Consider the following 20,156-nt stretch of genomic DNA (forward strand, 5'->3'; position numbering starts at 1 on the left):
TTAGGTTAACTTACAAGCAAGTAAGGGGCAAGAAAACAAGTTAGGAAAATTGCTACGAGATTTCGAACATTAATCACCAAAAATTCTAATCAAATGCATCGTCATTTTTTGCATTAAAACTTATTATTCACTTGTTATAAAATTTTCTAATAATTATATTTATTCCTTGAAATTATACAGTAATTTTGCAAAAGAGTTTGGCACTTGGCCTAGCCTACCCTCATCAATTTAGGTGGGGCTGCATAATAAATGTAAATACATTTTTTTTTTGGAGAAATTTGGTAAAAAATTATTGTTTGAAGACTTAGGGGGTGTTTGGGAAACTCAAAACCATGGTTTCAGAAACATTTTTCCGCAAAACGAGGTAATTCCTCCACATATTTATTTTGTAATCCGTAAAAGCACTTCTAAAACCATGGTTTGGTTTCTATCCAAACACCCCTTTAATTGGCTAAAAAAACCCTAAATTTAAGCTCGTGAAATTATAAACTGTGTGTGCAACTTTTCTTTTATTGTGTACAACATATCTTTCGTTATATGCCAATGACTTCTGTATTGATGATTATTGCACACAGTGAAAGAAAAGTTAAACTTATGGATCATAATTGCATTTGTTCAAATTTAGGTCTTTTTAGCCAATTGAATTTTTAAACAGGGATTTTTAACTAAATTTTTTTTTTCTATCCTCATTATAAAGACTAGTTATGAAATTTCTTTTGGTTTTATTCATAAGCTTTTAACCTACTTTATTTATTTTATTTATTATTTATTTCCTAGGCTACCCCTCGTCAAGGATCAACAACTAAATGCGAATTTAAATCATTAAACGCCAATAGTGGGAGGGGTATTTCAGAGAAATCAGATATGAGTACAACTTTTTCCCAAATTAAATGCAAATGACTCAACCTATGTATGCGTTATGCAATAACAGCTTACAGCAAGGACAGGAGGTAATACTTGATGCAGGGCGGTTCGTAGGCCATATTTAAGGGAGAATGACAGTCAAAACACTTTGATAAAAAAACATTGAAAATGAGGGATGAATTGAGATTGTGATTAAAAAAAATGTTAAAAAAGTATTTAGTATGCGTGATTGTTTATTACTATCTCCGATCCTTAATACAAGACCTTATTTGACTTTTATTTTGATATTAAATATAAGACCCCTAATCCAATTCGTCTTTTATATTTATGTATTTTTTTTCAAAGTAGTCCTTCTAACAATTATAATTCTAGTCAATACACTTGATTAGTAAAGATATTTTAGAAAAGACAATATATATTTATTACAAATAACTAATTTAACTTCTTTCCTTAATCTCTCAAATTAGTCAACTACCTCTTATGATTATGACAGGAGGTAATATTTATTTAGAATTGGACAAATCCATATATGTAAAATTAAGAAATACCATCATACTTATATGAGATTTTTTAACCTCATGTAATAAAAAATTATTCATACTAAATACTCTTTAATAATTTTTTTAATTCTAATCTTTACCCCTCATTTTTAATGTTTTGTATCAAACAGAACCTAGAAAACTGATCTAATAATAATTTAATTGAATCCTGAACTAGTGATATTTGCAGCTCATCTTTAACAAAAAGTTTTTTAATTCCTAATAAAATATGAGTATTTAACTTTTATTTGGCAGGTTTTTTCAAATCGCTTTTATTATCCATGCGAGAGGGGGCGATGGGTTTGGCAAGGGCTACGACCCTTTAAGCTTTTAATTTTCCAAAAGAATTATATAGGCATTATGTGTGCTCCCTTCTTAAAATTAAACATTATATGTCTTTTTTTAAGTTGAGGTTATAAATTTGAACCCGGATATGAGTTATACAGAGAAAACCTGACCGCACAGAATAACCTGACATGCTCATGATTTACATATTGCCAGTAACAACAATTTCTCTTCTTTCTTGATGCCTTCCGCAACATAACATATTACCTGCGGCTGGGAAGGCATAGCCAAAGGCTTACTTGTTAGCAAGAGAAGTTGTAAAAGCACCGCGTGAATCTTCAAATGAAGATCTCAATGGCATTACCAAATTCAGAAGGCTGCTGATGCGGCCAAGGAACTGTTCAAGAGTATCTGGGCAATTGGAAAGGGAAGAAGGCTACTGTTCTAGACATATGTATCATAAATAAGTATACATAGATTTAACTTAGAATGAATAAACATATTTAAAAGAAATATATAGACTTGATACTTGGCCTGCTGAACTTATCTAAGAACTTCTCCATATTGACTTGTAATGGAAACTGAATGCTTTGATTATTGTAATGATAGGTCCGACTGATCGAAAAGCATTATTATGACAACTAAACATCACTCCGCTATAATAATTCTATTATCACAATGCATCTAAGCATAGACGGGGGAAACAATAATATTGGAAGCTCAATCCAATTTTGCATAATCATCCAAGATATCAGCAATCAACTTCGAGACAGAACTCCCTTTGAACTGCATACACAAAACAGAGCATGATATTATAATTTCTTTGCACCATATAGACTAAACAAAAGGCTTGATGACTTCCCATAAGTGAATACAAAAGCACGAATCAAACAAAATGATGATAGTTCCAACGTATACTATGCATCATCAGGACAGATACTAACAGGTATTTTTCAAAAGATTTTATTTTTCCAGTCGGGGTTTGTCCAACAAGAGCCCCAGAGAATGATAAATTGAGAAAATGTTTTGTTAAATACATTGATTCTGGATATTTTTATGAATAAACAAAACCATTGCAGTTTTCATCTCTTGAAAAACGGTATCAGTGATTTAAAATATAAGAAAATCATTTATTTCATTCTTTTAGCAAGGAAAAAATATTGTTCATTATTCCGTCATCTGAATATAGCATATACAAAAGGAACTAAATATCTGATAATAGAGCAGAGAGATCATCCCATCTTGCCATCAGGAAACGAAGAAACTGTAAACAACTTTTAAGCAGTGGTGGATAAGTGATATAGTCGACATAATTTAATACTCCATATCTTAGAATAAATTAAAAATCAGTCCAAACAATATCAGACCTTGGCACAGTCCCATGACGACGTGGATCATACTCTGTTGCTTGTTTGAGAGCTCTAGCAAAAGCTTTGAAAGTTGCCTCAATAATATGATGAGAGTTTTCCCCAGCAAGCTGCGTGAAAAAGATTAAATATTAAAAAGAAAGAAATCATTCAACAACAACAAGAACAAACCTTATCCTACTAAGTAGAGTTGGCTATATAGATTGCATAACGCTATTATACTTTGTCGACAACCAAATCTTTAGACAAATTGTCACTAAAAGATTCTGTTCAATAATGAAGTGTTCTTTTTGGTCTTTTTCTACCACTTTACATAGGATTCAAATTTGTCTGCTCCATCCTCCTTATTAATGCTTCCAATGTTTAAACCACTTTAAGCGATTTTCTACCATTTTCTTCTCAATAGATGTTATGCCGACTCTTCTTCATACATTGGTCATTATGGATCTTATCATTTCTCATATGTTCAGGCATCCATCTCAATCTTCATCCGGGCTACCGCAACTTTATGTTCTTTTTATTCCTTGTAAAGCCCTACATTCACTACTACAAAGCCTGGCTAGTCTTATAACAACTGTTCGATAAAACTTTCCTTGAAACTTATTAGGTACTTTCTGATAACAAATAATTCATATAGCCTTTCTCCATTTGGACTATCCAGCTTGTATTCCATGTGTAACATCCCCATCAATTTCACCATTATTTTGTATAATTGATTCCTATTATCTTAACCTTATCACTTGTGGCATGATATGGTTTCACATTTTAATCTCCAAATCACTTTTAACTTGTCTCTTATCGAATTTTTAGTGCATATATTCTGTCTTATTCCAACTCCAGTGAAAATCCTTCAATTCCAAGATTTTTCCTCATAACTCAGGTTTAACATGATATCTATAACCTTTCGACATCCTTATTCATTCATTTAAGAATTTTGAAAGTTCTAGTCAGTAGAATATGCAAAAACCACAGGCTATAATGCAGGTAAAACAGAAAAATCAAGTGGGTATATCAATGCACTTAGAATATATGAAATAATATGAAATATCTTCTCAGTCATATATGGCATAATTGCAAAGAAGTTTAATATGATATCTATAACCTTAAGTTTATATTTTCACAGTGATGCATTTATAATAGCTACATAAGAAGATTAAAAATGAAATTATACGCATTAATACCTGCCGAATGTGGAGCGTCATACCGGAAGTATTCACTAGAGACTGGAAAAAATGTTCCACCAACTACAAATAAGGATGGCCAGAGAATTTATCAGAATCAAATGAGATTAACAAATAAGGAAAGAGAAATAAGCGCCACAAAAATAACTGTTAATTTGAAGCGAAGGCATTGTGGTTGTTAACTGAAGGGGGGGGGGGGAATGAAATACTAAGAGATGTGCACAACCTGAGTGTCATAGGTTCCAACTCTCTCTGTGGGTATATCCAAATTATAACTTAGATGGGGTCGACCAGATAAATCCTGAAAAAGATAAGTGCAGATTGCCATTGTAAACCATAAATTAAATTATAAGTGAAGCTTATGAATGTCATAAAATTTTGATTGAATGCGATAGAATTGAGGACTAGAACAACTAAGATTAATGAGACTGAGAATATTAGATCATGGAATTGCCATTGTGCTAGAGTCAAGGAACTTTATTTGACATCTTAAAGTCGACGCCAACATTTTCATAGTCCATTTAACATAGGTGTGGGAGTAGTCTACTTCACACTATTTTCCTCCCCAATCATTGGAAAAAAAGGTATATCCAACTTACCAAGGAAACATGTATTAATGCTTCGTCAAGTGGGGCAGAAAAGTCACCAAACCGATATATACCTTTCCTATCACCAAGAGCTTGCAGTATGGCCTGCAAATTAAGTAACATAAAACTATTAATTTCAATAAGATGATAGATGACAGCAGATTCAAAGAGTCTAAACTATGCACAGCCCATGGTTTTCAGATTAGAATATGCATTATAATTGTCAAAGTAGTCAATATCGCTTAGATGCCATGTGCAAGGATGGATGAAAACAAAATGTAAGAGCTTGAGCATAGGGTAACAGAAATTTAGAGTTTTAAAAAGAATCCTTGCTACAGAAGTCACCAAATTGAATCAAATAGTACTTCATTCAAATTCCAAGCCAAAATTTTGCAACTGTCGGTTTATCATAAAATAGAATAATTTTTTATTGGATCAAAAACATATTTTGAATTGGTATGCTGGAAGTACCGTTCCAATAGCAAGAGCAATATCTTCATTCGTGTGATGATCATCAATGTGAATGTCACCAGTTGCCCTCACATGCACGTCGAACAGCCCATGCGAAGCAAGTTGCTGAACAATCAAAAGCAAGTTTAGTTTCAAACTGTTACTCCAAACGTCAATTTTGATTCCGTAAGAGCCATTACTTTAGTTTCCAACATAGGTATTAGAGGAAAATTTCTTAATTTATGATCACATCATGACAAATAGAAACTTCCATTTAACACAGGTAATTAATCAGAAGTGAATTTGTTATTTACTCAACTGATTTCTGCTTACAATGACCTTATGCATTTACATATCAAAGAGCTTAGTAACTAATAACACTTATATGGTCCTATGTATAGTGCTGATGTGCACAATAAGTGTGCCAATACAATTAGGTCCATCTTCTCAATACACATCACAGATGGACATCCCCTTCAATCCAATACTGCAGACCTTGAAAAGAAACAAAAACAAAATATAATCTAGACAAGAGTCGAAATCACTGACATCGAGCATATGATCAAGGAACGGAATTCCAGTGGTGCTATCAGCAACTCCAGAACCATCCAGGTTTATTTTGACCGACACATTAGTTTCTTTTGTGACTCTCTTCACCTCTCCGATTCTAGTAGTTCCTGAAGATGATCAAACAGGCTTACAAAATCATTGTTTCGAGCAACTGAATTCGAAATAGAAAAGCAGAGTCTGGGACAGACCTGAATCAACTGAAGACGTCGTAGTGGATGAACCGTTGTGTTCCACCCAGCCAGCAGAAGAGATAGTTCTGAGAGGGTCCATTCGAATGAGATTACAATGATTTACCGCAGAGATGGAGCGATGGAAAGATGTTGAGGTGGGAAAAAGAGTTCTGGCGAAAACCAGAACCCTAGATTGAGGAAGCAGGAATGAAGGGCACTTCGAAAGACAAGGAGTAGCAGAGCCGAATAGCTCCATCCCAGTGGGAGAATCAGGAAGCAAACCCAGGAAAAAAACCACACTCGTCCGCGGTCACTTACAATATTTTAAATCCACATAATATATATATAGGCAGGTCCCTGCCCTGTCTGGTCGCGTGCAGGAACGAGAAAATGCAGACCATTGGGCATTAGCAATTGGATATTCTTCCGCATAAATATAAAAAGCCTCGAAGAATGATTTTTAGGAGTTACTAGCTCTACGTGTTTGATTTTTATTTTGATTTTAAATATAAGACTACAATCCATTTTATCTCTCATATTTATATTTTTTTTTCGAAGTAGTCTTTCTGACAATGATAGTTCTAGTCAATACAATTAGTAAGGATATTTTAGAAAAGACGATACCTATTTAGGGTAAATAACTAACTCAATTTACTTCCTTAATCTTCTCAAATTAGTCAACTGGCTCTTATAATTAGGACCGGAGGTAGTATTTGTTTTAAAAGACGACCACTCACTCAAGGAATGGAATTTCTGTGGCAGAATCTTTGAGGCCATTGTTTCAGGGGTGTTTGGCTATCTCCCCAAACCATGGTTTGGAAAAAAATTTACCAAACACCCTATAAAAATCTCAAACCATGGTTTTGCCCCCTAAAACCATGGTTTTGGATAAAGCCACCAGGAGCTGCTTCTACTTCAAATTATTGAACGTTGGTGGTGGGTCCAGGAAATGTTACATAGAGCAAGCATCAATTATTCATTTATTTGCTTCCTCCTTCACTCTTCATCGAGCTCCTGATAAGAAATAATCATATTTTTTGTTGGCAAAATAAATTATTTTACAAAAAACATATTTACTTATTTTATTAATATATATACGTATTAATTTTTTTTATTTATATTATTTATGTCTTATTTATTATGTTGTCAAAATATATATTATTAACAAATTTATTACTTCAAATAAACATATATTATGAAATATATCTTATATGTAATTATCATTTAAACTTGTGTCTTTTTTAGTAATTTCTACATATAAAAAAGCACTTCTGACAACAACTATCCAAACACTCTCACTTTATCAGAATCACTTTTTCAGAAAATCTATTCTTTCAAAATTTATTCTCTCAAGAATCTATTCTCCAGAAATTATTCTCTAAACCATGGTTTGGCTTCGTCCAAACACCCTATAAATATCTTGTTATGTTGAATGCATCATTCTTCTTTATTGCATTCTGCTCATAAAGTCAATTTTTAAAGTTCACTGTGTCAACAAACGTTTCATTCATTCAGATTCCAACACACTTGTCACTTTGGCTAGAAACTTTTTCCCTGTTGTTACAATGTTATTTTTATGAATTGCTTTCTTAGCTTTGATTATGTAAGTTTACTTCCCTTTTGTAACCTGTAACTCTTTTTAATTAATTTCATTTTCTTTTTGGTTAGCAAAAAAACAAACGGGAGAATGAGGGTTCAAATTTCAAGCTTTGTAAAAAAAATTATTTTTTTGGAAAAAATTAATTACCATACAATGAAAATTTCTGATGAAGATTTGTTATTAAAATGTTTTTTAATATTTATTTTTAGGAGTTCATAGTAATTTTTTTACAGTTAAAAAAGTTATCAACTCGAGCACTTATCACTGTCAATAATAAAAATAAAATATTCAAACTAAATTAATCCTAATCATTAATTGATATGTAGAGAGTTTAAGATAATTTTTGTCTAACAAGTGGCAAATTCACAGGAAAAACCACCTCAACGGACTCCAAATCAACATCTCGACATGTTTTAGGCCCAAACAAACCGAAAAAGGACCTTTGGCCCAAAAAAAAAATTCCCCTGGCTCCCCTGCGTTTATTTTCTCCGCTGCTCGAGCGCACCGAGGGAAGGGAGCGCTCAAACACAAGCCCTGGCACTAAAAACAATTTCCCCATGCGGTGGGCGAATTTCCAAGTAAATCTTTTGGCACCCTTCATAAAAACTTATTTCCTTCGTCCTAAAGTGACTTGTGGTTGTGTTTTGCTGCACGAAAGGGGAGCAACCACGGTCATGGTGCAGGCAGAAGGAGAAAATTTCAAGTGTGTAGTGTGTGTTTAGCAAGAGGCACAAAGTGAATGTAAGAGATATTCTTCTTGTTATGAATTATAAAAACCTTCGGTTGAGGCATATTATATGCATTCTTATTCAAGCTTGCTTTACAGGCTGCCGCTGTGGCGTTAAGAAGGAAGAAAGATGAAATTTTTTGTGTAAACTTAGCTGCTAGAGGATTGTGTTGCTGAATTCTGAGGTAGCCTCCCACCTTTTCAAAACTTCAAGTTTGGTTGTTGAATTAGAATAGTCGTGATCCCATGAGTTGTTCTCTTATGGCAGCAATTAGTGCTAAACTACAGCCAAGAAAATTTAAGATATTTGATCAATAAGTCAGTGGAGGAATAGGAAGAACATAACATGAGGATATTACCTTTTGGTCGGACTTGAGTTGTGTGTTTGGGAATTTTGTTGATTGGCACAAAAATGGGATTCATGGAAATTGGTATGCTAAAAATCTGAGCTCTTGAAAGGTTAAGAAACTGCGGTATGCGGAACACGTTGGGTATGCATGAGTTGTGAAATGTGATGGGATTTTGATGTATGTATGTGGGCTGTTTTTTGCTTTACATTTGAGCTGATAAAATGGAGTGGGCTAAGTACATTTAACGTTTGCTCTTATTTCCTCAGTAGGCTGCTAACTTGTGGCTGTTTAACTTAATCAAAATATTGCAAATGAGGGGTGATTGGTTTTTGGATCCGAAGATTTGCGTATAAGACAGGGTTTGGCCCTTGTTTTTTGTCAGAAAAAAATATTATCATAACTTAATTGAAGATCTACACATAATAAAACCAATGGAAAGGCACCAGAGTAAGAATTTATTCAAGATTTAAGTGGAAGGGGAAAAGCCTTAGTTTAGAATATGTTGAGTTTAGGTGTTACATGAGTTATTAAAAAATAGTCTGTGTTTTTGTCTTTTAGTTCTTAAGATATTTTAATATGGGTGATTCCTTCAGTGGTTTAACCAGAGTTATAAATAAAGTCCGTTTTACAATCCATGAAAATACCAATTTCAGGTTAGTGACATTGTGTTAGATTTCCTTGCCAGCATAGCATGCGTTGCAAAGTAGAGATTTTGTTCTTTTCCCCCCGCCCCCCGGGGGGGATTGGACGCATTGATATTTCAGCATGATTTTACTGTTTTATATCCATTATTCCTGTATCTTTTGTTGCTAGATGCTTTCAAGTTTCAGATTGAATTTATCAAGTTCTCAACAACTTGAAATTTGTGGGCACGGTGATGGAGAACCCCAAACCACATTCGGCTGCCTCCCATTCAGATTTATATGTCTATCTCCTCCAAGCAGGCATCAAATCCAGAGACACCTTCATTGGAAGATTGGTTCATGCTCGAATAATCAAAGAAGGGCTTTACCTGGGCATCTTCTTGATGAACAATCTCGTTAATTTCTATGCCAAAACTGGGTCGGTCTTTGATGCTTGCCATCTATTCAATGAAATGTCAGTGAAGAGCACATACTCTTGGAATACAATTCTCTCAGCATTTGCCAAAGGTGGCAACATGGAAGCTGCACATCACATTTTCGATGAAATTCCTGAACGTGATTCTGTTTCCTGGACTACCATGATAGTGGGTTATAACCGGATGGCTCTTTTTAATAATGCAATACAGCTGTTTTTGGGGATGATTTCAAATGGAATTTTGCCAACTCATTACACATTTACGAATGTTCTTTCCTCGTGTGCTGCAATTGAAGCACTAGATATTGGCAGGAAGGTTCACTCCTTTATTGTGAAACTTGGGGTCTCCAGTTTCCCTCCTGTAGCAAATTCATTGCTTAATATGTATGCAAAGTCTGGGGATTCAATGACTGCGAAGGTTATTTTTGACAGGATGAGTCTGAAAAACATATCTAGTTGGAATACTGTGATTTCGATGCATGTACAATTTGGTCCACTTGACCTTGCTGTTTCTCTTTTTGAGCAAATGACTGAAAGAGATGTTGTGTCCTGGAATTCAATCATCTCTGGGTACAATCAGTGGGGATTCGACATAGAAGCCCTTGAAACCTTCTCTTGTATGATTAGTAGTTCTGCCCTGAAGCCAGATACTTTCACTTTGACTAGTATATTATCAGCTTGTGCCAATCTTGAAAACTTGAAATCTGGGAAGCAAATCCATGCATATATGATAAGAAGTGGCATTGACATCAATGGGATGGTGATAAATGCACTAATCTCAATGTATGCGAAATCAGGTGGCATTAAATTTGCTCGAGGAATTGTTGAACTAACCGGTACTTCAAATCTCAATATTATAGCATTTACATCCCTATTGGATGGCTATGTCAAAATTGGGGATGTAGAGTCAGCCAGAGATATATTTGATTCAATAAAAGGCCTTGATGTAGTTGCTTGGACGGCCATGATCGTTGGCTATGAGCACAATGGCTTAGTAAATGATGCTTTAGAGCTCTTTAGATCAATGATTAGGGAAGGTCCGAAGCCAAACAGCTTTACTCTTGCAGCCATATTAAGTGTTATTTCAAGCTTGGCTTCTCTGGATCTTGGCAAGCAAATTCATGCAACTGCCATGAGATCGGGAGAAGTATCATCAGTTTCTGTTGGTAATGCTTTGGTTAACATGTATTCAAGAGCAGGAAGTGTGAAAGATGCAAGGCAAGTATTCAAACAGATATGCCGCCATAGGGATACCGTGTCATGGACTTCCATGATTATAGCTCTAGCTCAGCATGGTCTTGGGAAAGAGGCCATAGAGTTGTTCGAAAAAATGCTGAAATTTAATATAAAGCCTGATCACATCACTTTTGTTGGTGTGCTATCTGCATGCACACATGTGGGATTGGTAGAACAAGGGAAGCGCTATTTTAATTTGATGAAAACCATTCATCATATTGAACCCACCCGTAGCCATTATGCATGCATGGTTGACCTATTTGGACGTGCTGGATTGCTTGAAGAAGCATATAATTTTATAAAAAATATGCCTATCGAACCAGATCATATAGCTTGGGGTTCTCTTTTGGCTTCCTGTAGGATTCATAAAAATGCAGATTTGGCTAAAGTGGCAGCTGAAAGGTTGCTTCTTATTGATCCCAACAACAGTGGGGCTTATGCAGCACTTGCTAATACGCTTTCAGCCTGTGGAAAGTGGCAAGATGCTGCAAAAGTTAGAAAGTCAATGAAGGATAATGCAGTGAAAAAAGAACAAGGATTTAGTTGGGTACAAATCCAGAACAAAGTCCATGTTTTTGGGGTTGAAGATGGGCTTCACCCACAGAAAGATGCAATCTACAACATGATTTCAAAAATCTGGGAGGAGATAAAGAAAATGGGTTTCACTCCAGATACTGATTCTGTACTGCATGATCTTGAGCAAGAGGTGAAGGAACAGATCCTTAGACATCATAGTGAAAAACTTGCTATTGCATTTGCATTAATAAATACTCCAGAGAACACCACACTGAGGATCATGAAGAATCTTAGAGTTTGTAATGATTGCCATTCCGCCATAAAATATATCTCTAGGCTTGTAGCCAGAGAGATTATAGTTAGAGATGCTACCCGTTTTCACCATTTCAAGGACGGTTCTTGTTCATGTCAGGATTATTGGTAGAGGAAAGGACAAAATTTTCAAGTTGAGTATGACTGCAAAATTTGTCAAAACATAGTTTACAAGTAGTTGTTGTATTGCATCTGAAACACGAAAGCATGTATACATATGCTGTCATTTTCACCCTTCTATATTGTATTAATTGGCCCTTAACTGAGGTTTTGCTTCATACGTAAAGGAACAACTATGACAAGAATTTTAAATTAGTTGCTTGTGCTTTGAGGTTCAATGTTATGATCCATGCCTAGTCAACGGTCTGGATGGAGAGCCACTCATGATCTTCACATGATGTAATTTCTTTGATTTGGTGCAGGTAGGTGAGAATGTAGACGACTGCTTTGTTGATTATTCGATTCTTCTTCCCAATGTATCTAGGTTAGGTTGGGAAGTTTTGAGTAATGAGTGTAGAATCGTATCTGAACTTCAGCAATGAACGTGCTGTGAATCTTAGTTCAACGGTCATGATTCCTTCTTTGAACAAATCATTTCCTGTCTTTATACACAAACACCAATCTTCTGATGCCAATGCCCTTTGAATAATTGGGATTTCCGCCGCAATTCTTTTAGGCAGACCGTAACCTCTTTTTCTTTTGTTTTTTTCCCCCTTTTCTTTCTTTCTTTCTTTTTGGAGAATATATCATTGCTGGATTTAGATTTTAGTAAGAGATAATGAGAGTTTATTCCAATCATCTGTCAACTAAACAAATGCTTCAAATTACATGAAATAAAATGCACTGTTTCATATGAATTCTTTTACATGAACTTAGATATACTTTATGGCTATTTATGAGAAATATTAATTAAGATACAATTTTTCTTTATTACGATTATAATTGATCACAACCATAAAACTGTAACGAGTGCAAATTAGATTAGTTAGTGGAAGAAAAAACATAGAACGAAGGGAATTAATTAGCAGAAGAAACTAGAAGGGGTGTGTGCGTGGGATCATGCGGTCAAAGTCAACATTTGGTAACGAGGAGAATTTGTGGGCGCAGAGATAGGTGTGTACTTCCTTTAATTTCTCAATAATTTAATTGTTAGAAAATTATATTGATAGGGTAAATTGTTCGATTTTGTCAAAAAAAAAATTAAAAACAAATCAAAGATATTCGAGCAAAACGTTATAGCTATTCAAGGTTGTAAATAAAATTAATGAAAATTCATTGAAGGCTGGGTCAATGAATATATTGGCCTAAAAAATATCTGGAGAGGCCTAATGTAATTCATCAAAATATATACTAGTATTATATTTTCAATTCACAATTACTTTTCCCAAAATTGTTTGGGAATGCATGCGGGATACCACCTTCAATTTTTAATATAAAAGTTAGTTTGACATTTAATTTATTTCTAAATTAAGATTTCAATCCACTTTATCTCTCATATTTATTTATTTTTTTAAGGTAGTTATTGTAGTAGTTGTTCATATCAAATGCTTCATCAAATGGTAGTTCTAACTAATACATATAATTAGGAAGGGTATTTTAAGGATAATAACACATATTTATTGTAAATAACTAATTTAACTAATTTTTTTAATTTATTCAAATTAACCAACTAGTTTTTATATTTAAAAATGAAGGTGGCGTGTGTATATATAAAATATAAAGAAAAAGGTAACAAGGTCGTTGAGGGTGGTGGTAATATCCTCTTGGAGCACTTGAGGGTGCCATGGTGGGCTCGTGTGTTTAGTGACAATATCATGAAAGTTCTTGGATAGTAATGTTAAATGCAAACTAGCAAATAGAATAGAGTGAGCACTCCTTCCCATCTTTGTTGGGAGGGCATTTTTCAAAAGTAATTTTTAATCTTAAATATAAGTTGCTAATTACGTCATCAATTGTCAGCAAAAAAAACTAACTCATCAATTACTGTTTTCTCATTTTCTCATTAATTCAGACTGAATGGAAGTGCATCTGAGAGCGTGGAGCTGAAGCTGAATTTTGTTCATTGTGACTGAAGGATTGAACATCCATTGATGAATTTTTAACTTAATTATATAAAATAATTAAATACGTTTTTGTTTTTTTGAGGGGAGAGAAAGAAGCAGATTGTCACACCCAAAAATAAAAGATAAAAAACAGAGAGGAAGCAAGAAACGGAGCATGAGAAAGCGGGGCGACCAAATGATGAAGTGTCGAACAGGAAGGTAGGCCACGTCTTTGAAAATCATTCATGAGGAGCCCCTCTCTGTTCACACCGCGTGCTTGTGTTTTGGCGCGTGCTCCGTTTTATTTTTACTAAAATTAGCTCTTTTTTCCCTCTTATTATTCCTTTTTACCCCTTTTTCTTGTTTTCTTCTACACAGCAAAAGCTACCGAAATCTGCAGTTGGTTGCAACCTTTATTCCTATTAAAAGAAGTTCCCAATTTTCACACCAAAATAAGAAACCCGACACAACAACAACGATTGATGATTGATTAAAACGTCGCCACCTCATTCCTACATCGTCATTCCAACACTCGATGCCTCACCCTTTGAGCTGTTAAGCTTCTCCACGCGACAGATTACTCTCTCTCCCTCCCTCGTCCCCTTCCTCTTCATTTTGCCCCCAGAGTCCATACGGTCCCCTTTCCCCATCCTTATCTCTCTCTCCCTCTCTCTTCCTCTAAGGGGACCCCCATGGCTTCATGAGCTTGAGATTTCTGATGGGGTTTTCGTTCTGAAGAAGAAAAATTCATTTGGGGCTCCAAGTTTGACACTTTTTTTTCTTTTCGTGAATCTGGTTGGGAATTGGATTGGATACTGTGTGAGCTTGAAGTTTGGGGCTCTATCTGAAGGAGGATTGAGAATATCTTTAAGTTTTGTGAATATTGTGGGATCCAGAGATGTCTGCGGGGGCATCTTCTTATTGGTGTTACAGATGCAGTCGGTTTGTGAGGGTCCGGAGGCAGGACGTGGTGGTGTGTCCCGACTGCGACAGTGGATTCGTGGAGGAGATTGAGCAAATGCCTCGGCCTGCATCCATTGTGGATTCGCGGCCGCGGAGGTTCCCGGCGGCTTCTATGTATATGATCGGCAACAACCACCAGAATTCTGGACGCACTCTGCGTCCTGCTTTGAGGAGGGCTCGTCGGAGCGGTGGCGATATTTCTATGGTTAATCCGGTTGTCGTGCTCCGTGGATCTCCTAACCGGGCGAGTCATGATTCCGGCGGTGGACATGGGCGCGGGTTCGAGCTTTACTACGAAGACGGCCCTGGCTCCGGTCTCCGGCCTCTGCCTCCTAACATGTCAGAGATTCTTCTGGGATCTGGAATTGACAGGCTTCTGGAACAGCTTTCTCAGATAGAAATGAACGGTATTTCGCGATACGAGCCACCTCCGGTTTCCAAAGCCGCTATAGATTCATTGCCGACGATCGAGATTCACGAGAGCCATCTTGCGACGGAATCACACTGCGCCGTCTGTATGGAGCCTTTTGAATTGGGCACAACTGCTCGTGAATTGCCTTGCAGGCACATTTACCATTCGGAATGCATCTTGCCGTGGCTCGCTCTCCGGAATACGTGCCCTGTTTGCCGGCAGGAACTCCCGGCAGATACGCAGAACGTTAATGGTCCTGTTTCCGGGCATTCTCTCTCTTGGAACGACGATGACAACGTGGGATTGACCATTTGGAGGCTTCCTGGTGGTGGCTTCGCGGTGGGCAGGTTCGCCGGTGGGAGAAGAAGCTCTTCTGATCGTGAGCTTCCTGTTGTGTACACAGAAATGGACGGTGGCCTTGGAAACGGCGGCGAACCGAGGAGGGTGACTTGGTCGACGACGACAGAGAGTCGAGGAAGAGACAGTAGTGGAGGTGGAGGATTCCGCAAAATGTTTCGCAATCTTTTTGGTTGCTTCAGCCCTGGAGCTCGAGCTCAATTCTCCGCTTCTTCTTCATCTTCTTCTTCTTCTTCCCCAGAACCTCGAACCTTCAGGAGTAATATCTCTCGTTCTCGTCCCATCGTGAATACCACAATGCGCTCCCGAAGAACCTGGTCTCTGGATGGCAACGGCGGAACCAGACCTTGGTAACATAACAGAGGGAAAACCAAGAAGAAGAAAAAAGTCAGAACTTTGTTTCGGGGTTCATCAACTGGTTCAATTGACTGTTTTGTTATATATTCAAAACACTGAATCCCCATTTTTATCTTCTAAACATGGTCCAAACTATCACTAGCTCTGTTCTTCAGAAGGTAAAACATAGGGTTTTAGTCTAGATTCAAGCATGGTGGTGAAAGTGCACAAGGGAATTGGGTCTAAGCGGGACGAAAAGCACTGTAACAGGGTTAAGCAATTCGAGATATGTACTGAATTGTAAAGGGCTTGATTTTTTTTGTATGTGTCAGAGAGCAGAAACGAAGCAGCAAAACTGGGAGAAAACCCCGTACTGTATATTGGCTTTTGTGGTGGCAAGGAAGGGGAAAGGGGACTTCTCACCATAGTCATCACAACATTTGTATTTTCTGTAGCTATAGCTTCAGGTCATGTTTCAAGTTGATTAAAAATTTGTTGTTGAGAGTATATATATAATCTTATACCAAAATCATAGCAATCTATTGTCTACTTTCCCTGTGCTCTCTCAATGAACAGATGATGTTTATGGCTGCACCTATGAGTTAAGTTACTTGAAAGTAGCAACTATTCCTCCGGTTTTTAATACAAAATATATTTATTAATTTAATTAGATTAAGAAAACTAGATAAATTAGTTAATTATAAAAAATATGACATGTTTTTCATAAAACATCACAACCATCTTCCTTAATATCTTCCTTCTCTCTTTTACTTGATTATGATTGAGGAAGTATCTATAGGAGTAATTTAAGAAAAAAATAATAAATATGAGAGATAGATCTTATATTTATGATCAAAATCAACTTAATAATTAGATTTTATATTAAGAATAAGAGAAATATGATATAAAAGTCAGGAACCAAGTGGGGCACACTTGCACGTTGATTCGGCTCCACCATTCCTGTGTATCAGCTGGTAGTAGGTGCCAATCAAGACGCATTTGACTCAAGCTACATATAATTATCCATTCACATAAAGCCCATAGTAATTTGATATTTTATATATTGATTGGAGTTAGTGCTGTGTGTTTATGCCAGTGTCCATTCTAGTCTCTCTCTGACTCGGATTCATCAATCAGTGTTGGCTGAAGGCTGAGGCGCTGGGGAAAAAGTGGAAAAGGACGAAGTCGGACACATGCTTTAACCTTTACTAAGGAAATTAGGAAAAGGTGGAAAGGGAGGGATCTTATGCTATGGCATATTTGTGTTTCCATAGAGGGAATATGCCCATTTGTTTCAAAGAGAAAGTCCTCTTTTCTCTTCTAACTCCTCTCTTTTTTTAATATTAAAAAAATTAATTGAGTTAATTATTTATATTAAATATGTGTTAAAATTTTGAAAAAAATTATTTTTTAAATTCTTCAACTTTTATAACTTAATCTTTTAACTATAACTCAATTCTTCAACTTTTGACTCATTTGTAAGTTAATTTTTTATCTTTTTATTTCTCTTACATTATTATCCTTATCACCTATTACTCAATCATTACTCATCTTGTGTGCTTCAGCTCCACGTAATTATTTTATAAGATTTAAACTAAATAATGAAGAACCGAGTGATTCTGCTCACATAGGAGTTCGCCGGCAAAATCGCTAAGATTAACTCCGACTTGCTTCAGACGGAGGAGGCCGTGAAGAAGAGAGCTGTGCGAGTACGTTGGCTTGAAGGAAGACGAGGCGAAGCACAAATGAAGGAAAATCAATGGAGAAGAGAAATCGGCTCTGATCTGATCAAAGCGTTTTCGGAAGAGTAGGGTCCGAACTTGCATCCCTTATCTATGAGATTTGCTAAGAAGATGATGGAGGAGTATTTGTGAGGAGAGTTCATCTATGAAATACTCCGTGCAATCCAGCCGCAACTAGGAGATATGAAGTCTCCCCCAGTTCATGTTCAATCACTAACACCAATGCATCATCCACATCACAGACCACAGATGCTAAATGGGCATCACCAGCGAAGAACGTGAAGGACTGCTAAGAAACCCATTGACATTGCCATTCACCAGCATTGGAACCCCATTCCGTGCTCTCTAGTCTTTCATTATTTTGTTTAAATTTTATTGTGAAGAAGCCATGTGGAACTGAGTTGGAGCCACATGAGATGAGTAATAACTAAGTAATAGATGATAAGGATTATGATGGAAAAAAAACAAAAAAAAAACAAGAGGCTAAGTTGTGAATAAGTTAAAAGTTGAGTAACTTAGTCATAATGGGTTATAATTGAGGGATTGAATTACAAGTGATTTAAAAGTCAAATGAGTGGAAGATTAATTTTTCCTAAAATTTTTTACAATACCATTTCTAACCACATGAATTTTAAACACCCTTTAATAGAAATTCTTTTGTTATGTGTAATTAATATGGATAATATGAAAAAAGAGTTATAAATTTGGAAGACCAATTTAATTGAAGCCTTATATTTTTTAAAATAAATATCTTGTTTAACTCTTATATTTAGCAACGAAAGTAATACTCCTCCGGTCCTTATTATAAGACCCAATTTGACTTTTTATTTGGTCCTAATTATAAGACCCAATCCATTTTCTCTCTTATATTTATGCATTTTTTTCCAAGATAATCCTTCTAATAATGATAGTTTTAGCCAATATACTTAATTAGCAAGGATATTTTAGGAATAACAACACTTATTTATTATAAATAACTAACTTAACTTACTTCCTTAATCTCCTCAAATAAGTCAATTGGGTCTTATAATTAGGACCGGAGGAGTACTATTTATTTAGGTTTATAGCATCGCCACGCTGTAGTAGTATATAATGGGCTTCGTATGGGTTTGTAAACTGACCAATTTTTCAATCATTAATGATAAGTTTAGGTTCTCTTTGGTGTCGGTTTCATTTTGTTGGCCTTTAAAAACACAAGAAGAGGAAGAAGCCCGTCATCTCATCAGGTTGTTTGGAAATTTTTGGAAGTGCAAGGTTGTATGTTTGATTCTGTTAATAACTTTAAGCCCTTGACTAATATGCTGTTTTGTATTATTGTACTGCCTCCAGTTTTTGTGTAAGAAAAGAAGCCCGCAAAATAAAACTAATACCTCCCCACATGATCCGTATCCACGAAAGCCTTCAAACTCTATGGACATATGTCAAAAAAAGAATGCTGGGAGAGGCCCATCTTAGCAAGTGCATCAAAAGTTTTACCAACAAGATTGGGTCTAATAAAAAAGACTAGTCCTTCATAACGTGACGAACTAAGGTTTGAATCTTTACTAAGAGAGGTGTCCACGTTTAGCACCTAACAGTATCTCGAATAGGATTACCTCCAATAGAAGGATACATATGCTTTAACAAAAAATATACTCCTCCGGTCCTTAATATAGGACCCAATTCTTGAGTTGGTTTTTGTCCTAAATATAAGACCCATTTATCATATTTATCAATTTTCTCTAAATTACCCTTATGGATACTCCCTCAACCATAATCAAGTAGAAGAGGGAGAGAGGGTATTAAGAAAGATGATTATGGTGTTTTAGGAAAAATGTGTCACTTTTCTTATAATTAACTAACTTACCTAACTTCCTTAATATAATCAAATTAGTTAAATGGGTCTTATATTAAGGATCGGAGGAGTATATATAAGACTTCAATTTATTTTATTTTTTATATTTATTTTTTTAAAATAGTCCTTGTAGTAGTTACATATATTAAAATTTTTATCAAATAGTAATTGTAACTAATACATATCATTTGTAAGGTTATTTCAGATAAGACAACATCTGTTTATTACAAATAATTAACTTAATTAATTTTTTAATATATTCAAATTAGTCAATTAACTGCTATATTAAAGACTAAATGTAGTAGCATGTTAGAAGTAAAAAAAAAAAAGAATGGAAAAAATGATTAATTGATTCATATAGAATGAAGTCATGAACTAAAAAGGCACAAATTTCAAAATAAAAACATATTATATATTTCCCCATTTTGATTAGAGGGCAAAGGTGCATTTGGCACTTTGATCTTATTGTTTTGGCTTTTTTGGTGCATTCAACATTTTGATATTATTTTTTTTAGTTGCAGTCACTATTCTTAAAAAAGATTGGGGTGTTGGATGCATCTTTACATTTGATTACATGTATTGTTTCTTATATTAATTCAAGAGATTTAAATATTAGTCAATTTATTTTCAGTTTTTTATTTCAAGGAAAATGTCATA

At 35.4% G+C, this 20,156-nt stretch overlaps 3 protein-coding genes across 6 annotated transcripts; 2 read left to right on the forward strand and 1 right to left on the reverse strand.

The window, feature by feature from the left end:
* Nucleotides 1-2,006: 2,006 nt before the first annotated feature.
* On the reverse strand, nt 2,007-6,428 carry LOC114732967 (imidazoleglycerol-phosphate dehydratase, chloroplastic-like). Of its 2 annotated transcripts, XM_028920379.1 has the most exons (8): nt 6,032-6,427; nt 5,823-5,950; nt 5,295-5,399; nt 4,836-4,928; nt 4,463-4,537; nt 4,237-4,299; nt 3,056-3,165; nt 2,007-2,474 (listed from the first exon to the last, which is right to left on the reverse strand). In XM_028920379.1, exons 1-8 carry the CDS (start codon nt 6,267-6,269, stop codon nt 2,447-2,449), a joined length of 840 nt encoding a protein of 279 aa, XP_028776212.1. In that variant the 5' UTR covers nt 6,270-6,427; the 3' UTR covers nt 2,007-2,446. The 2 variants fall into 2 exon arrangements, with proteins under 2 accessions (XP_028776212.1, XP_028776213.1); XM_028920380.1 differs by lacking the exon at nt 4,463-4,537 and having other exon boundaries at nt 6,032-6,428.
* Nucleotides 6,429-8,126: 1,698 nt separating this feature from the next.
* On the forward strand, nt 8,127-12,093 carry LOC114732975 (pentatricopeptide repeat-containing protein At2g22070). Of its 3 annotated transcripts, none has more exons than XM_028920388.1 (3): nt 8,127-8,354; nt 8,440-8,525; nt 9,504-12,093. In XM_028920388.1, the coding sequence occupies exon 3, from the start codon at nt 9,568-9,570 to the stop codon at nt 11,923-11,925; it is 2,358 nt and encodes a 785-aa protein (XP_028776221.1). In that variant the 5' UTR covers nt 8,127-8,354; nt 8,440-8,525; nt 9,504-9,567; the 3' UTR covers nt 11,926-12,093. The 3 variants fall into 3 exon arrangements, with proteins under 3 accessions (XP_028776221.1, XP_028776223.1, XP_028776222.1); XM_028920390.1 differs by having other exon boundaries at nt 9,574-12,093; XM_028920389.1 differs by having other exon boundaries at nt 8,134-8,191; nt 8,272-8,354; nt 8,440-12,093.
* A 2,248-nt stretch (nt 12,094-14,341) lies between these two features.
* On the forward strand, nt 14,342-16,472 carry LOC114732935 (probable E3 ubiquitin-protein ligase RHC2A). Its single transcript, XM_028920331.1, has one exon. The coding sequence runs from the start codon at nt 14,754-14,756 to the stop codon at nt 15,939-15,941; it is 1,188 nt and encodes a 395-aa protein (XP_028776164.1). The 5' UTR covers nt 14,342-14,753; the 3' UTR covers nt 15,942-16,472.
* The last annotated feature ends 3,684 nt before the right edge of the window (nt 16,473-20,156 follow it).

Source organism: Neltuma alba, unplaced genomic scaffold, assembly GCF_004799145.2.
Source record: "Neltuma alba isolate B1F8T4 unplaced genomic scaffold, ASM479914v2 tig00012957_pilon, whole genome shotgun sequence".
NCBI classification, from domain to species: domain Eukaryota; kingdom Viridiplantae; phylum Streptophyta; class Magnoliopsida; order Fabales; family Fabaceae; genus Neltuma; species Neltuma alba.